The 18244-nt window shown below is 52.9% G+C and overlaps 2 protein-coding genes across 6 annotated transcripts in view; one reads left to right on the top strand and one right to left on the bottom strand.

Moving 5' to 3' along the window:
* TCP11 (t-complex 11) overlaps positions 1-18244 on the bottom strand; it is a 138139-nt gene that overhangs the window by 95059 nt on the left and 24836 nt on the right. The window contains exon 2 of the mRNA XM_032340561.1: positions 3321-3439. The gene's annotated coding sequence lies outside the window, so the exon portion shown is untranslated. The remainder of the gene's footprint in view (positions 1-3320; positions 3440-18244) is intronic.
* The window catches only part of SCUBE3 (signal peptide, CUB domain and EGF like domain containing 3), a 33645-nt gene continuing 17886 nt past the window's right edge, over positions 2486-18244 (top strand). For 3 of the 5 annotated variants that reach the window (XM_032340547.1, XM_032340546.1, XM_032340544.1), the window contains exons 1-3: positions 2487-3061; positions 14723-14845; positions 15996-16121. In XM_032340547.1, coding sequence (XP_032196438.1) covers positions 2977-3061; positions 14723-14845; positions 15996-16121 — 334 coding nt within the window. In that variant the 5' untranslated portion in view covers positions 2487-2976. Of the gene's footprint in view, positions 3062-14722; positions 14846-15995; positions 16122-18244 lie in introns of all 5 variants that reach the window. The other 2 variants (XM_032340545.1, XM_032340548.1) reach the window with 1 other exon arrangement.

Raw genomic sequence — 18244 nt, 5'->3', positions numbered from 1 at the left:
CTTCTGCTTCCACAGAATCCTCTGTAGGGCTGGGGGGTGGGCTGAGACCAGACTGGATGCGGGGAGAAGGGCGGGGAACTGCCTCTTCTGCCCAGATGTGGAGGAAGCTTCCCCGGTCCTAGAGGGATGAAGAAAAAGTTGGCAGAATGAGGGGAAAAAAAGGAAACCAGAGTAAAAGACACCAAGTCTCCCAGAGACTTGGCAGCTAAGGCAGGGCAATGGCCACACTCAGGGGACCAGGGAATCACGCTAAACTAGAGACAAGGTTTGAGGTGATCTATTAATCTGTCCCTGCAGACTCCTTCATGCCAACCTACCCTGCAGTTTAGAGGGTAAGCTGGAGCCCTCTTCTCTAGGGACCCAGAGAAGTTCACACGAGTGTCCAAAGCAAAGCAGAGATAAAGCAAGGCACTGTGCAATCTCCTTTCCCTGCCTTCGGGGTTGGGGTTCTTCAGCTCTCTCCCTGTGTTCCCATGTAGATCAGGCACCATCTGACAACGTCTAATAACTCCTCTTCTCCTCCGTCTTCTTCGTCTTCTCCTTCTCCTCTGCTTTCTTCTTCTTCATCTCCTTCTTCTTCTAACCACTCTCTTGTTTGGGACAGAAAGGATGGCAAGTTTGTACTTGTCCCCCAGTCCTATACATAATTGGTGACAGCAGGCAAAGCAACTTTAAGGGGAGGGGTTTGCCAATGGAATGAAGGAGGGAGGGAGTCCTAGAGTGACAGAGCTGGAAGGGACCTGGGAGAACACTTGACCCAACCTTTTGTGGCCTCCACACCATTCCTGTGATCTGCGTGCTTCTGTCCCTACCATCATCTCTCAGGACAACCAAGGGTTCTCAAGACCTCCTCCCCCAGGCTTCCTAACCTAAGGGCTCTCTCTCTCTCTCTCTCTCTTTTCTTTTCCACCAAGGAGCTAATCCACCCTCTTGTTTTCTAGATAATGCTGAGGCTCATTGAGATGTGATTTACCCAAAGGCAACCTTCGTCCCAAGACAGAACCAGGACAAAACCCCAAATGCTTGAAACTGTTTCCATCTTCCTACTCTTCTACTCAATCCCAAGGGAAGGAAGGGCTCAATTCTTCTCCCTAGGGGCTCAGGAGACCTCTGACTTGTCACACCTGTCACCTAGTTGATGTGGGCTGCCAGTGTCGAGGTTGTTTAAGAACAGAGTTACTTTCAAGGTGATTCTGGTCATTTCCCTTCCTCCCGGGTAAACTGAGGGCTTTCTGAGGTTGGACTGGGTCCTGCTTGTTTCTTCCCTGAAAAAAATTGGCTCTGAAGCTTAAGTAACTGCCTGGAACTTGACTGACTGAGCCCCAGACTCCAAGAAAGCCCTCACCACCCTTTTCAAGGGCTCTTTCCTCTAGGATAAAAGGAGAGAAGATGCTGAGCTGTAAATTGACCCAGAAGGCAGTGTCCATGGGCTCTTTTATATCTTTTGCCCTTATTTTTTGCAAATATCATTTATCTTTCCTCCACTGCCCAGCTTTTGGAGATATGAAGAGCTCAGAATGGATTGGCTGGGACCGCATCCTGAGGCTGTGAGGGCAGGTTTGGAGAAGCATTATGTGCAGATGTTTGTGTCTGTGTTCACACGCATGGGCACATTCCTGGGTTAGCTCTTGCCCCTGTGCTGAGGGCATGAGAGCGTTTTATATGTGAGCTCACTTCTATATGAGTAGGGTAACTCAGTGGGCCACCTCCAAGGCCAGAACTGCAAAGGAGTCGCCCTGGGGCCCGGAGTTTGAGCTGGAGGAAGGCTACTTTCTTCTTGGTCCTCAATTAAAGTTTACTCAGTGCTAGGAAGGAGCACGGAGACCCAAGGGTGGCGGGGGTGAGGGGTGCGCTGGAGGTAAGACTTGGCAGGGTGGCCCTCGGCCCGAAGTGGGAGTCCCTCTTGGTTTTTCGAGGTCCCATGTGGCTGTGTCCCGCGTGTCGGGCTGCGTCGGGCGGGCGTGCCGGAGTGCCCGTGCGATCCCGTCCACCCCAGCCTCCCCGACACCCGGAGCTCTCTTTGTCTACTCGTGGAGGTGTGCGTGCAAACCTGCGTCGCACAGCCCTCATCTCGTGCGAGCGCCGGGGCGCACCCTAGCTCCCCCACTCCTTCCGCAGGGAGAGAGAACGAGCCAGAGCCCGGTGCTGTTTGGTCTGGAGCCGAGCGGGGCTTGCATTGATCCATTGATTGTGCGCGGTCTGCGCCTGACCTCCCTGCTCCCGGGGAAGCCGTCTCCATGGAGACCGGCCCCGCTCCCCCAGCGCCGGATTGTAAATTCCTGCAGGCAGCGGCCCGGCAGCCTGGGGAGGGGGCCGCCGCGCCCGGGCGCGCAGGGGGAGCGGCCGCCGCGCCAAGGCCCCATTTGAAAGAAAAAAGGGCACGAAAAAGGAGGTGGTGGAGGAGGAGGGGGAGGAGGAAGAAAACGAAAAGGAGCGAGGAGAGGAGGAGAAAGAGGAGGAGGAGGAGAAAGGCGAAGAAAAAGAGACGGAGCCCGAGAGACAGAGAAGGAGCAAGAGAGGAAGAAAGAGAGGCAGAAAGGGCGTGTTTCTGGCGCTGCGTTTCCCCTCCCCTTTCTCAGGTCCTTCGCTCGGGCTCTGCGCGCTCTCCGGCGGCAGCTCTCCTCGGGCGAAGCTGGGAATTGGGTGGGATTATACGGAGCAGCCCCGCCGCCGCCGCCGCTAGCAGAGCCCAGCTCCGAGAGGGCGGTGGGTCCCCTCCGTCATTGGCGCCTGGCGCCCCCAGCCTCTCGCTCTCTCCGCCTCGCTTTCCCCGGCGTCGGGCCGGGAGAAGCCGGCAGCATCGGGAGCCTCCCGACGAGGGCGCCGCGGTCCGCGCCCCGCGCCCGCAGCCCCCGGCCCGGCCCCGGCGGGGCGCCCCCTCCCCTCCCTCCTCCGGCGCGCGGGGGCCCCGCCGGCTTCCGCCCTCCCGGGGCTGCCAGACCGGCCCCGGCCGCCCGGCTGCGGGTGGCTCCAGCCATGGGCTCGGGGCGCGTGCCCGGGCTGTGCCTGCTCGTCCTGCTGGTCCACGCCCGCGCCGCCCAGCACAGCAAAGCCGCGCAAGGTAAGGAAGGAGGGGCGCGCGGCGGCGGGACTGCGGGAGCTGCGGGGGCTGCGGGGCCCGAGGGCGGGGGCGCGATTTCGGAGGGGCAGGGCAGGTGCTGGGCAAAGCGTGCCGCTGTCAGAGCCCAGCACCATGCACCCGCACTCTGGCCGGGGAGCTGACCTCGGGGCGCTGCGTCCCGGGCGAGAGGCTGGATGAGCCGGCAGCGACACAGAGGAGTGAGACGTTTGGGGGGCCCTGTGCAGAAGTCACCACGCACCTCAGAATTCTGCCCGACTTCACTGCCGCCCCAGGATCTTCGAAAGATTTCTTGTCCTCCAAAAGTACGAGAGAGACTCTTCCCTTCTCTCAGACACTGCCAGAAACTTAAGCCGTGGCCTGGAGAGACGGAGAGAATGAAACTTTTCAGCCACGCCATGTATTTCTTCCCCTCACCCCCAACCCTCATGCAAAGTCAGACAAAATTTCCCAGTTAGTTGTCTTATCAGTAGAAAAATGTTAAAGAAAAATAGGATCTTTTCTGGAAAACCCAGCTCGTCTCTCACTGGATGGTAGGGCGGTGAAGAAGAGAAGAAAATTTCTGACTGGTTCCCAGCAAGAATGTTGCTTTCTGCCTCTTTGGGGGGAAATCTCTTTCGTCTTGCATGGCTTTCATTTCTTATCATAATATTTATTTATTAAGGCCTCGGGTTTCCAATTCCATTTAAATCCAGGTCAGAATTGCATTAAAATAACAAAGTAAAATTCCAGGCCGGGGAGCTCTGACAGATCCCTCTAGGAATTAAAGAGAGAGAGAGAGACAGGGAGGCCCTCCAGCCCCCATCACTGACCCCAGGCTCATTGCCTGGCCAGTCCCAAGGCTTTGCTGGCAAAAACCGGGCTGGTGGGCTACAGTTCTCTTGGGGACAGCCTCCCCTCCCCCTTGACCTCTTGCTGCACCCTTCCCCCATCATGTCCTCACCCAGGAAGAGATTTATATGGACAAAAAGAAAATTCCTCCTGGCAAGGCTTGGCGGAGGAGGATATGATTCTGCCTATTGTCCCAGGGGCTCCTGAAGCCAAGATGGGGTGTGGAAGTGGTTGAGCCAGAAGGGAAAGTTGAACTTGGGAGTTGGGGAAGCCTGAGTCTCTGGCAGTCAGGTCACTATGTCCTGGAGCCTGAGCCCTTGGCTCTTAAGGTGCTCTTGTGTACTGCATGGGCTCCCACTCTGATAAAAGGATGGTGCCCTATCCACGCCAGTCCCTTCTCCCAAACGTTGCCTCTTCAACTACCTCCTTCCTCCAACCTGTCCTTTAACAGAGCCCAAGGACCAGAGATCCACAGCTGTCACATACCGACCTCACCCCCTGCCAACCCCAAACTGCCTCTTCTCCAGTTCTGGTTCCAGACAGCCCACTCCCACCCCCAGCCTGGGAGCAGCCCCTCTCCCACTGTGGATTTGCTTGTGTTTTCATAAACAAAGCTGGCTTTTGTAGTGTGTGCTGACTTACTCATAACATGGAATTAGCTAGGGAGTTTAGTCTGAAGGAAGGAACAGATTTCATTCAGTAATCTAGAGACAAGATAAGGGCCTCTTTCAAGTTGGAGCCTGTGTCTGTAGTGGCCTAGTGAGACTGGGGGGCTGAGGGCAAAAGAGGGAGCAAACAGTATATTCAGGGGGGGTTCCCAGGGCTCATGGAGACTTCTAGAAGGGACAGGTGCCACGGGGAGATCAGCTCACCCTTCGGGAATAGAAGGACTCAAAACCCCTCCCAGGTGCTCTGGGGCTCCCTTTTTCATCAAGACACCCCTCTGGGTGCTGCTGGGGGCAGGGGATGCAGCCAGAGTGGAGGCCCCTGCCCTCAAGGAACTTCCATCCTCCTAGTTTTGTTTCCTGCTTATATTCAGGCTGCAGTTAACAGTGCATCTTCCTTCTAATCCCCAAGTCTAGCCGGGCATAGAATCGAAGCCTGTCATTTCAGCTCCTCTGACGCTGCTGTTCAGGAACTGTGTCAGCCCGGTCTACCAGAGGTGGCCTAACGACAGGTCCGTTGGGGTAGAGGGTCTCTGGACCCAAATCTGCAGGCCACTGCTGCAGGAAAGACACGTACTGACTGGGCAGGGCAACCTTACCCCTAGATGGAGTGCTGTGGACATCCCTCTCTCCCAGACAGATCTCCTGAGTATCACGCCAGCAGGTGTGCTTTCAGTGCCATGTGCTTTTAGTCGAAGCTCTAGTGGGTCTCTTTAAATTACAAAGACTCTAGGCAACTGTCTTGTGCCATTATTATATCTCTGGATAGAGTGTGTGTGTGTGTGTGTGTGTGTGTGTGTGTGTGTGTGTATGTGAGAGATGGGGAGAGAGAGCAAGAGAGAGAAATTCACCACCATCACCCACAGGAGGTAGAGCTGGGTGCCTGTGTCTCTCGTGACTTGGTTGTTAAGCCTGGATACGAACATTTTCATGTCTTTGAGAACCGTGTGTGGATGAATGGGTGGGTAAGCTCGTGTGACCAGGAGTGAGTGAGCATGAGGGTACATGGTTTTGAGTGTTTTTTCAAGTGCCTGTCTGTGTATTTTAAAGTAGACAGACTGGATAACCAAGATAATTGTTAACTTAAAAGCATTAATTTGCTTTGCTTTTTTTTGGGAGGGGGGTGTGCAGCAGTGGTTAAAAAGATCTAATCCTTGCTTAGGGCTCAGGTTACAGCTGAATGAAAAGGTCTCCTGGCCTCCCCAGGGGGAAACTTGTCCCCAGGGCAGGCTCAGGGAGAGCCAGCCTGGCCGTTTAGTTTACCTGGTTGTTTTTTCTTCTCATTAGGGATAAAATGTTGATAAAGTCATGTATTTAGAGTTTCCAAGTAACACCATCCCCGGGACTGAGAGCGTTCATCTGGCGGCAAACAGTGTCTCTCTGTCTCCACGCGTCTCTCCGGGTCTCTGTCTGGGTGTATGTGTGTGTCTCTCTCTCTTTCCCCCACCCCTCTCTTCCTCTTTAATGTGGCTATTTCCTCTCCTCCCCGCTTCCCTGGGCTCCTGTGGCCAGCTCTTACAGTGAGGGGACTGTTCCTCCTAGCCCCTCCCTCCAAAATATGAAATGAAAACCATAACCGTGTCAGCGGGTGAGGGTGGCCCCGTGGGCAGCCGGCTATTGCCTGTGCCCCATCCAGGCCACACTGGGGAGAGAGAGAGAGTGAGTCCCCACTCTTGGAGCCTGATCTTCAATCAGTTGCTTCTAAGCCTGTCTCCCCCACCTCCATTTTTCCAGAAGGGTGGAGAAGGGGGGGGTGGACTGCTTAGAAATTCCTCAGGAATCCCTTTGACCTCTCTTCTCTCAGTGACATTTCCCCCGGGGAGGTGGGGGAAGCCTGGGGCCAGAAGAGCACTTCTCCACTTCTTACCCCTCGTCTCCTTGAGCCTCTTCAGAGCGGAAGGAGAGAGAGGGGAGCAGAAGACACCGAGGCCAGAATTACCGCAGGCAGAGAAAGAAGAAAGTTATCAGCCACCCCTACATGAGACTGTTTTCTGAAACCTTCAGGAATCTGAGAGCATGAGAACCGGTTTGAGATGTGAGCAGCTGGGACCTGTTGTAAAAGGAGCTGGCCCTGGGTGTGAGTTTGGGAATGTGAGGTGTGCATTCACTGGGGAGTGCGAGCGTGCGTGTGCATGATTCGGGGTGTGTGCGTGTGTGTGTGTGCGTGTGTGTGTGTATATCCACCCGTGTGTGTGTGCATGCGCCGTGCTCCGGTGAGAGGAAAAAGGAAGCAGGGCAATGTGCGTTTTGTTTTCGTTGGAGAAGTCAAGAAGTGGAATGGCTTGGTCCGGTGCCGTGGATTGAGGGTGGGGGAAGGGAACGGATGGTTTCAGACCCTCTTGCAGAGATGGAGGCAGAGGGGCTCGCTGCCTGAATTTACCCCCGGCCCTGCCCCCGGCTCAGGACCCCTCGTGTCAGGGTGTGGGCCTCCCTTGACATCCCGTACCTCTAGCACATGACCACTTCTAAGAAAGAGTCCCTGTCAGGGCTGGAAACTGCAGGGCTGCTTCTGAGACGGGCAGTGCCCGCAAGAGGCCCAGACCCGGGGACAAGTTCTTCAGGCTCAGTTAGAAGACAGCAGTCTGGAAACAGAGGGACGGCTGCGCCTGGCTGGGGGAAAAGTGATACAGCAGCTAACTCAGGGATGCCCAAGGGGTAGGTGAGCTAGGCATCTGGGCTAGAAGGGGACATAGACCCTCCCCTTCCCCCCACTGGCCCCTCTGTCACCAGCCTGTCCTCCCATGCCCGAGTACTGCCAGCTCCAAATGGCGTGTGGTGGGGCGTTTGGTGCCCGTGGGTTGGTAGACGCAGAGCCTGAGGACTGGGGCCCTTGAGGAAATCATTGAAATGCCCTCCCTCACTTGTGAAATGGACTAGAGTATCAGGAGAGTCCCCTTCAGCTCTGAGATTCTGCACATCTCATTGAAATCCTTCCTGCTGGAAGGCAGAAAACACTTGAAAAATTCTTGGTCCTGCCCCCAGGCTTCTGGGGCCTTCTTGCCTGATGCTCAGGCCCTCTGCCTGGGCCCTCCTCTACTGCTCCCTGCCCGAGTCTGTCACTTGGCTACTCCTCCTTGCTTACCCCACCCCAGTTTCCTGGGGCCCCAAGTACCTGATTGTTCTGTGTCCTTAAGTAGACTCCCCCTGGAAGAGCGTCTACAAAACAAGTGTGTGTTTCTGTGCGTGTACGTGTGTGTGAGGGTGTGTGCATCCAGCAGCTTTGGGTAGGGGAGCTGCGATGGTTGTGTTCTGGGAACTGAATCCTATCTGGGCAGGCCCCGGAGGCCCCAGTCCCTGGTCCTGTATGGTGTATTCTCAGCTCCAAGCCTAGCCCTCTGTATTCTCCTCCAGCTGAAACATTTCAGACCGAGGTACTGTTTTGTAGTTGCTATTGGGTTTGGCCTTGGGGTGAAGAGATGACCCCTAAGTAGGGCACTGTGGCCCTCACTATTACCTATGGTTTCCCTGTGGCTGTACCCATAGCCCTAGAGAGCTGTGGGGTTTGGATTTCGGGGCTCCAGGCCAGAGACTGTCCACATCTGGTTCCTGATGGCACCAAGCTGAGGAGAGGCCTGGGCTGGAGGGAAGATCCAGAATAAGGAAAGAGATCTAAGGAATCCCTGGGTGAGGGTGGAGAGTCAGGGGATGCAGGGACTGGGCTGGGGGGTGGTGCTGGAAGAAAGGGGGAGCTTAAAGGATAGACCCTGGGGAGCAAGTTTACAGAGAGGACGTTTTTACAAGTTTCTAATTATATTTATTTGGAGTTTTCCTCTGGCGGTTTGAAGCTGTTAACAGCAGGAACCTGTATCCCGGTGTTTGTTTTTGTTTCTAACCAGCTGCTTGGCCCGGCATAGTGAATCCGAGTTGGAGACACCTGCCCACCCCGTCCTTGCTGCAGCTCTGTCTGCTCCCACCGTGGCGCACTGGCCTTCGTCCCTGCCCGCCACTCGGCCCTGCGCTCCTTCCAGCTACCCCCATGCCCGAAGCCTCAGAGCCTGCTGGGGCCTCTCCGACCGGGGACAGCCAAGTGTCAGTTCCAGGCCATTCCATGATTATGTATCAGATGCTTTCTTCATGCCCGAACTCTGTGCTGAGTTGGGGTGGGGGGAGACACAACGACGACCAAGGCATGGATTCCTCCCCTGGCTGTTTCCAGACGATAGTGTAGGAGAGCAAGCACTGGACTGGGAGTCAGAAGACCCGCGTCTGGCTGTGCACAAGCTGTTCGTGCTTGCCCTCTCTGGGCTGGTTCCCCATCTAGGTAGTGAAAGGCCCATATGAGATAGCTGGGCTGAAATCCCCACACACGTCATTATGCACCATCTGACACCATCACTGTTTGTGCTGTCGTTTTCTCCATCCATGTAGAGAGAAGACAGATAATCAGGAAGCTGGAACCTGCCTTGGCCCACTGCCTGCCTCCACACCCCTCTCTCTCCAGTGTTCTGGTCTGTCCTTCTTACCTAAGGATCCCCTACCTATTCATCCCCTAAAAGCCCCTGACTCAGGGTGGTTTCATCCACCTTGAAAAGGAGAAAATTCTTGTCCATTTGGGATACCTTCAGATGAGCAAGGAGCTGGTTTAGGGTTAAGGTGGTACGACTTAGAGAAACTCATCAAGGCCTCTTGCTGGGTGACAAAGCTCTCAGTTTCATCCCCGTTCCCCACCAGGCACTGAGCACCAACTGCTTTTCCTGGCCCTTCTGTCAAGCAGGCTCAGCTATATAAGAAGGGTCCTATTTTCAAAAGGAAGAAGGTGCTCTGTCTCCTCTCCTTGAGGTTGTCTGTGTGGTTTCCTAGACTCCAGGCCTGCCTCCCTTACCCCCTGCCTATCCTCTGTCCAAGCCGAGGATGGGCTCAGGCTACAGCTGAGGTCACAGTCTCAGCCCGGTTCCAAGTCGGGGACATAGCCTGAGAAGCGTGAGCTTCTGGCTTCTGAAGCCAGGCCCCAGCCAGTTCCCCTAGTTGCCCTTTTGATCTAGAAGGAGAATACACACTCGCATATACAGGTCAGGGTGTCATGGCTGAAGCCTGGCTGGTTCTATTTTAGGTGTTAATTACATGTGGGAGGCAACGCAGAGGAAAGGATAAGAGAACTGACCAGGAGCAACAATGATTGTGCTGGTCGCAGGTGGACCCTTGCTGCCCCACTGTCAAGTGCTACTTAGCACCGAGGCTGGGAACACCTGTTGGACAAGGATGCTTCATAGAGGTCCCTGAGCAGCCCCAGATAATATCTGAAGAAACTGAGATCCTGTGGGTCCTATAGGATTCCCTATGAATCCCACCCTGGATTTACTGGTCCCCATCTCTTCTGGCCTCTGCATCACCAAACAGATGCACTTAAGTGGGTCTCTTACTTTCCCTGAGTTTCCTATCCCCCTACCTTTAATTTAAGACTAAATTTCCTAGGATTGCCCTCCACCCAGAACAGCTGGGGGATCACAGGAAAATAAAAAGCTTTTTCCTTGCGGTAACATAGAACAGGGAAGATGACATAGATGTGGACCTCATCTACTCACCACCAGCCCATCCATCTATCCATCCATCCATCCATCCATCCACCCATCTGAGTAAATGCTTTACAAATATTGACTAAATGCCTTCAGGATATGGGTCTGTCTTGTTCACTGCTGGATGCCCAGCCCCTAGCACAGTGTTTGGCATGTTGCAAATGCTTAGTAACTCTGCTGAATGGCTGAGTACCTATGATCAGCTCCCAGCTGCCATGTAGATTTCAAAGATTCAGCGGCCATGGCCTCAGGGAGGTTTCTGGAGGGAGATACTACCCATGAACTAGAAGTTAAATAATGGTAGCAGGCAGCACACAAATCACGAGACAATGATTGGTCAGGCGATCAGAGAGCCTGCACTTAGTCCAATCACCCTGGGCTAACCTGGCTGGGGCAGGAAGGATGTCACAGTCGTGCAGGCCCATTAGGACACGAGGCAGGCTGCTTTGGACCTCCTCACTAGGTCCCTCAAATCTGCTGCTGTGAGTGGTCGGGGGAACTACTGTGGTAATTTAAGCGGGTGTGTGTGTGTGGACTCTCCCTATGGGTGTCTGCTTATCTGCAGCCTGCTTTCTGCTCCTTCCCATTTGCTGTTATTCCTTGGGCTGGACCTTAGCAAAATTTTGAAGCAGACGGGAATGTTTCCTTTGGGGTCCTCCTGCTTCCCTTTGGGGTATATACTTCCCCATCCTCAGAAGGGAACCTTAGGACTGCCCCTGGTCAAACAATCCACCCCTTCGGGTCGGGTCTACCCTCTCACCCTCTCAATGCCACCCCCACATCCCACGCTCCCTCCTTACATTGAGCAGGGCATATGGAGCGCTCTGCTAGGTGCAAATCCAGCAGAAATGTCAGCTGGCACTGGGAAAGCTGCTGCAGCTGCAGACCTGGGCATTCATGCCAGGAGAGGCAGGGAGGTCTTGACTCATCTTGGGTATCTCTGCAGCCGCCTCTGTCCCCCACTTCAGCTTTTGATCCAGCCCCATACCTGAGGTGGGCTCAAAGGCACAAAAGGAGAGCCCTCCCAAGGGATCGTGGAGGGTGGCTTTTTGGTTCCCAACCGGCCCCTCACCCACTTTGCCCTCCTCTTTGGGCAGTTCCCAGCATGGGTAGAACAGGCACTGGAGAAGGTACCTTCAGGGATAATGGCCCCCTAACACTTCCTGTGCCATCACACACTGTCCCGGTGCTGCCTGTCCCCACAAAGATGGCGCTCTGGTACGAGGGAGGAGAAGCAGAGAGGGGTTCAGAAACGATACTGGGGAGAAAGTGGGAGAGAAGGACTAAAAATAGCCAACCTTTCTGAGCACTTACTATATGCCTGCACTGCTGTGCTAAGTACTTGACAAGTATTAAGCCATCTGATGCGCATGGCAGCCCCAGCAGCCTCGGGAGGAGGTGCCATTGTATTTACACTGCACCGTAGCACTCCAGAACCCCTTTTCTCAAACACTTTTTTTTTTTAAGATTTTTAAAATTTATTTGACAGACAGAGATCACAAGTAGGCAAAGAGAAAGGAGAAAGCAGGCTCCCTGCTGAGCAGAGAGCTTGATGCGGCACTCAATCCCAGGATCCTGGAATCATGACCTGAGCCGAAGGTAGAGGCTTTAACCCACTGAGCCACCCAGGCGCCCCTCAAACACTGTTGTCCTCTTGCTGTCTCCAGTGTCTTCCTGGCTCCTGCAAATGGTCTCTTCACTTTATCTGAGAGGGGCAAGGAAGGCAGACAGCCATCCAGCCCTATCACACCCTGGAGATCCCGATGCAGCTGGTGTAGGAGACTGCCTAGACAGCCACTTTTTTTAAAAGGCTCCCAGGGAATCCCAGTGTACAGCCAGGGTTGAGAACCACGGGTCTAGACCAATTTATGCCCAACTAGCCTCAACCTGTTTGTCAGGCCAGTAGTAAATACTTGCTTACTGAGAGCTATGAAGAGACCATGCCTATGGGTATTGAAGTGATCCCTGCACGGATAAATCGTGGGTGGGTAGATGTGGCGGAAGAGAGCTCTGAAAAGATGAACTGGCAGGAGGAGGAGACACTGGATATAATGGGGGCCCCTATTTCAGAGCTCCACTTTGTTTGTTTTGCTGGGACGGGGGATTCAGTGGAAGAGCGAGAGAGAGAATCTCAAGCAGGCCCAGGGCTCGATCTCACAACCCTGAGATCACAACCCAAGCCGAAACCAAGAGCAGGGCACCCAACCCACTGAACCACCCAGGCGCCCCTCAGAGCTCTGCTATGGGCATCAACTGCTTCAAAAGATTCCATTCGAATCGTTGAAAGGTCCCGTCCTCAGTGAGTGACCAGCCAAGTGCAACTGAGAAACTTAATTTCAAACTAATTTAAATTTAAAACAGCCATTGGTGCTTCATGGCTACCACCATAGACAGCACAGTCTAGAGCATCTGTTGTCTGAACCAGCTTCTGGACATCAGGAACCTATTTCCCAGATTTTTTATTTTATATATATATATAATATATATATAAAATGTTATATTATTATACTATATATATATATATATATAGTTACACAGATTATCTCATCAACTGCTCACAGACTCTCACAAGAAGGTATTATCCCCATTTTAAAGAGGAAGAAGAGAAACAGAAAAGCCTCTCTAGAAAGATAGAGCTGGATTTGAATCTGGGACTTACTCGTTTCAGCGCTTAGGATCTTTTTAGGAGAGTGCATTTCTTCTTCCCATGTATTTTCTCCATCAGTTGCATCTACTGATACTCCACACCGCCTCTCACTATCTACTCTACTGTCCTTCTTGCCCCCTCTTATAAACTAGTCTTCATGCCCCTCTTCTCTGTGCTTTCATCTGGGGATGAGTTCCCAGGGTGGGCCAGCAGGCAGACACCATGACTGCAGAACCTGAGGGAGTCTGAGAGTAAGTGTGAGTTACAGCAGTTGGACTCACGGGCCATGGCGGACGGCTGCAAAGGAGTCAGAGAGTTGGAAGGCAGAGTGCAGAGCTGAATGGAAGCTCAGAAGACTGGAGGCAGGATATTTGGGGGCACTTCTCCAAATTTCAGTTCTCTTCTTTGCCCCAGGAAGCCTCAGTCCTGCCCCCCGAAGCATGCCTTGAAACCTAAAATCAGAGGACAACTAACTGTTCCAAGCTAGGCCTCCCCGGTATCTATAAATTGGAGGGATTACTGGCCCACTCATTCATTCACATTCTGTTAAAATATATCAAGCACCTTAAGGATTTGGATCCCCATAGTTTGGTGATTGCGGCCTGAGAATCGGCATTTTAACAAAAGCCAGGCAAGGTTACCGTCCGCTGTCTTGACTGCAAATCCCATTTCTTTATTTGCAGGTGGCCACCTCTATGCTTGGGTTCCCCAGTCACAGTTAGTAGTAGTCCCTTCCTCCTCTCCTCCTCCTTTTCACAGAGATTCTCCAGCCTGGCTGCCTGTTGGACTCATCTGGGGAGTGTTCAAAAAATACTGTGGGCTCGTTGACCAGGACCTCTGGGGATGGTGCTGGGCATCTCCTAGGGGAGTTAACTCTAACGACATGTAGACAGGGGTGAGAAACCCCCTCACCTTATGTCTACTGTGTCTGTGGTACTCAACCACACCCTACCTCATGTTCCTTGTCTCTCCTTCTGGCTGGGCCAAGTCAACAGTCTTCAGCACAGTACCCTTTGCAAACACACCCCGTAATACGTTCTCAATTGAATGCAACCTGTTGCCATATTTTAGGTCTCCTTTATCTGCACCATAACGTTGCCCCCAAAGTTGGATTCTTTTGCCCAAAGAGGATAAATGGTTTTCTTGGCTCTGTCCTTTCAGAACCATCCTCTTTTTGCTAGGTCTTGGGTGGCCTCTTCCTTCAGCAGAGCTCTGTGAGGAGCACCGCGTGTCTGAGTGAGCCAGTAGTGAGAGGAGTACCTTGGGTTAGATGGGTGAGTTCAGGGTGGCGGGCTGGACAAGCCAGAGTCAACCAGAGAGTCACAAGAGCCCCACTGATCAGGCTTCAGGTTGCTGGTACCAGCCCCTGCCCAGTCCTGGTCCTCTGCTGTTGATAGCACAAGGGCTGAGGGAAATCTTCAGGATGGAACTTCTTTCCTCTAAAGATTCTTGGCGCCGTGGTGGGCAAGTGGGAGCAGGCCTTGTCTCAAGCAGAACTGTGAGGCTGAAGAGGATTTCTCGGGTGCCCTGTCTTCTCCCTTTCTTCCTTCCATTATCGAGGGCCACGGGACCCTGCCACTTTCCCAGAGGCCACTGTCCCCATGCCTCTCCTCCGCCCCCCAAGTCTGCTTCCAAGAGAGGTAAACTAATTCACACTAAGTTGAATATTTCTAATCAAGGTAAGTGTGCTACCCAGTCCAAGGGGTTTTGTTTGTTTTTAAATCAAAGAGGAGTATTTCAAATGACGGAATTTTAGCTGTCATTATGGATTAAGTATTTCTGAGGAGAGTGGGGATGCTTTTTGCATTCCTGAAATTACAGTCGACCCACTCTGAAATTCGAAGAGTGTGAAGCCTGCTCTTGGAGGGGGAGGGGTCACGATCCATATTTTAGAGGAGATGGGCTTTTGCCCTTGAGGAGCCACCTTCAAGACAGCCCTTGGGATGCACTGACAGAGGGTCTCATGTGTCCCCTCTGCCCCTGCTAGATGTGGACGAATGCGTGGAAGGGACCGACAACTGCCACATCGATGCCATCTGCCAGAACACCCCACGGTCGTACAAGTGCATCTGCAAGTCTGGCTACACAGGGGATGGTAAACACTGCAAAGGTGAGGCTGGGAGGGCGCCCGGGAGGGGAGGTCAGTGCCACTGCCCTTGGCCATACTGTGCATGATAGTAGGCCTGCAGTCCCTGCAGGCTCCAGGAAGGGGGTTGGGAGGGGTGGCTGTTCTTACCCCAGAGAGGGCACCATGGAGGCTAGCTGAGGCTCTGGTGGGAAGAGTTCACAGCCTCCCACCTTGGCTGGGTGGGGAGTCAGAATCATGGGACTGAGGCCTGAGGTGCCATGACATTGGAACCTCCATCTTTAGACCCTTCTACCGTTCCCACATAGGATGAGAACAGACAGTTTACCCCAGGGGGAATTCATACCATGAACAAACACATTCTTCCCTTCTCATAATTAAAGCCATGCAAATTAAAGCACGCTTCAGATGTTATTTTCAATGTATGACCTTCAGTGCTGGTAAGACTGTAGTAGACAAGGTACACTCATTAATTCTTGGTGACATTATAAATTGAAAAGTGATTTTGTCATACCTAGCAGGAATCTTAAAAGGTTAATTATACCCTTTGACCCAGAATTTTATTCTCAGGGACTTATTCAAGAAAAATTCAAAGAAACAAAATAATACTGGAGAAGATGTTCTTTTTGCATTATTTGTGATAGTAAAATAAATGGAAGAAATCCGACAATAGCGGAAGGATGAATAAATTATGATATAGCAACACAACGAAATATTCTGCAACCACGTACCATGGTGATTAGAAAGACTGGGTGGAGACATATGAAAATGTTTATGACTTAAGTTTATTTAGATTGATTGATTGATTGATAGAGAGGGGATGGGGAGGAGCAGAGGGAGGGGGAGAGAGAGAATCCTAAGCAGGCTGCATGCACAGCGTGGAGCCTGATGCAGGGCTTGAACGCACAACCCTGAGATCATGACCTGAGTCAAATCAAGATCATGACACTTAACCAGCTGAGCTACCCAGGTGCCCCTAGGACTTAAGTTGAGATGAAAACAGCAAAATGCAAAATGGTTCGTAGGCTATGAAAGTAACTATGAAAACAGACATACACAAAGACGATATATACACATACATACATATATTCAGACCACCACAGGGCTGAGCCCAGGGGTGGACAGTGGGGGGCATGCTGGTGGGCCAGCTGCCTCAGATCCTCTTTGCCCACAGATGTGGATGAGTGTGAACGAGAAGACAATGCCGGTTGTGTGCATGACTGTGTCAACATCCCTGGCAATTACCGATGCACCTGCTATGACGGATTCCACCTGGCACATGACGGACACAACTGTCTGGGTGAGCCAAGGGCAGGGAGAGGAGGTGTGGGCAGACGGGCTGTCTTGTGGGAAAGGAGCCGTTTCTGGCATTTCCCACTGCCCAGGCAAGGAGAGGAAGGTGATCAAAAAGCTGCATTCTTGCAAAATAGAAAACAAGGTCAGCCTCCCCTTTGAGACCAGGTGCTGAGGATGAAATAATCCTGGGGCTGGATGAAAAACATCAGAGGAGATGCTGCTAGAAAATGCTCCCAGGTCAAGGGCCAGAAGATGACAATAGTGGGTGGAGATGTAGGGAGCAGAGCATGGCGGGAAGGTGATTTGGCTCCACGCTTCAGTAAATGGGAGGAATGTTTGATGATGACAACGATGCCCCCCATGGGTCCTGAGGAGCCTCTGACCCTTAAAGACTGGCTTTCTTCCAGCTCGTCCTATAATCTCCAGGCCCTCCTCTCCTTACTTCTTAGGCCTCCATCTGACCTGATCCTTGACCCAGGAGCTGGGTCAGAGATAGGTGAATCTCTAAGGAACTCCCCTCAACTTTGGTCTGTTATCACTTTGGAAAATTCCTGGGACCATGTCGGATTCTTCTGCAAGTAGCAACACTGAAGCCCATAGCAGAAAAGGATTTGAAATGTGAAGCCAGGGGTCCTTTTTCAAATTCTTCCTGGTGTCAGAACAAAAGTAGGAGACTAGAGGACTAGAAGACCAGGAAAGAAAGAGAGGAGGAATGATGCTCAGAAAAGTGGCTAGGCTTCTTCCCCACCTGACCAAACTGATGAGTTATCTGAGACTCCATTAGTCTAGGACAGCCTACAGAGCTGCCTCTAGACCCAGTCATGTCCCATTTTGGGGCCAGGCTTTTAGGTTTCTATTCCCAACCCGGGCCTCTACAGCCTGAGCCCTGCTGGGCCCGTCCCTGCAGCCCTGGCCATCTCTTCTACTAGGGAAGGATCTCACGTCTTTTCTGCCCAGTCACCCAAGAGGGCCTCTTTAGGGACTCCCTCAGAAAGAGAAGTGATGAGTTTCCCACCGGACGAGAAGTTCTTTGATTGCCTTTCGCCTTTCTAAGCCCCTGATTCTCACCAAGTCTTGTTTCCCTGTGTCTTGGGGAGAACTAACCAGAAGTTAAGAGAATGAGTAGGTATGGAAAGAGCAAGGGGGAGCAAAGTTCTACCTAACCCTACCCTTGGGGTTCAAAGTCTCAACTCAACCTCTGACGTGTAGGGAAACCCTAAGTCATCCATGCCCTGGGCCTCAGTTTCTCCACTGAGAATTAGAGGAAGGAACTTGGCTAAAGAGCAGCAAAATCACCAGGTTGCATAGAAGGGAGCAAACAGAAGGATGGACTGTAGGACAAGAATGGGGAGAAGTCAGGGCTATAGTGAGAGAGGGGGGAGGGACAGGAATAAGGCAAAGGAAAGTATACCTCCTTGACTTTACACCGGGTCCCTCTCTCAGGCAGGAGCCTGCTGGATCTGTACCCTTTTGCCCTTGGCCACAAGGGGGAAAGGACAGGGTTTCAGGGCTCAGCAGGGAGGATGGGAAGAGAGGGGCAGAATAGGGCCTCAGGAGCTCAAATTCCAGCTACTCTGTTTGGAGACCAATCTCCCGGATGCCTGCTGGGCCAAGAAAAACCAAGAAGGGCTAGGGACTGAGGAGGGCAGTAGGTAGCACAGAGATGGAGTCAAGGCATTGAAGTGGGAGCCCCAGAATAAGCTTGGCTCTGGGACTTGGGGGTGGTGATTTGGGGTGGTAATTAGGGTGTGGCCTGGCGGCTCTCCTCCCACCCCTCCCCGCCAAGCCACCAGACTGTTTTGTTAAACCAAAATAGGAGAAAGGCTAGGGACTATGGCAGCAAGCCCAGGCTTGGGGGGAGGGGAGGAAGGACGGGGCCGTGGCCTGTCCACAGAAATGGTCCCTGCCTGGCAAGGAGTTGAGGCTTGCTGCCTTTACCCATGTTGGCCCCCAGAGCTAGCACCATGGCCACAACTCTCCCTGCACTTGGAGCCAGTTCCAAGTTCTCTCATTCCCTGGCTGCAGCCATGCCCCAGCTCCTCTCCTTGACCAATCCCCATCCTTACCGCCATCCCTGTTCCTCTTGCCCTGGCTCCTTTCCTGATTTCCTCTGTGCTCACACCCAAT

This window comes from Mustela erminea, chromosome 4 (genome assembly GCF_009829155.1).
Source record: "Mustela erminea isolate mMusErm1 chromosome 4, mMusErm1.Pri, whole genome shotgun sequence".
In the NCBI taxonomy this organism is placed as follows: domain Eukaryota; kingdom Metazoa; phylum Chordata; class Mammalia; order Carnivora; family Mustelidae; genus Mustela; species Mustela erminea.
The sequence above is the reverse complement of the archived record's forward strand: the minus strand, read 5'-3'. Positions and strand labels throughout refer to the sequence as shown.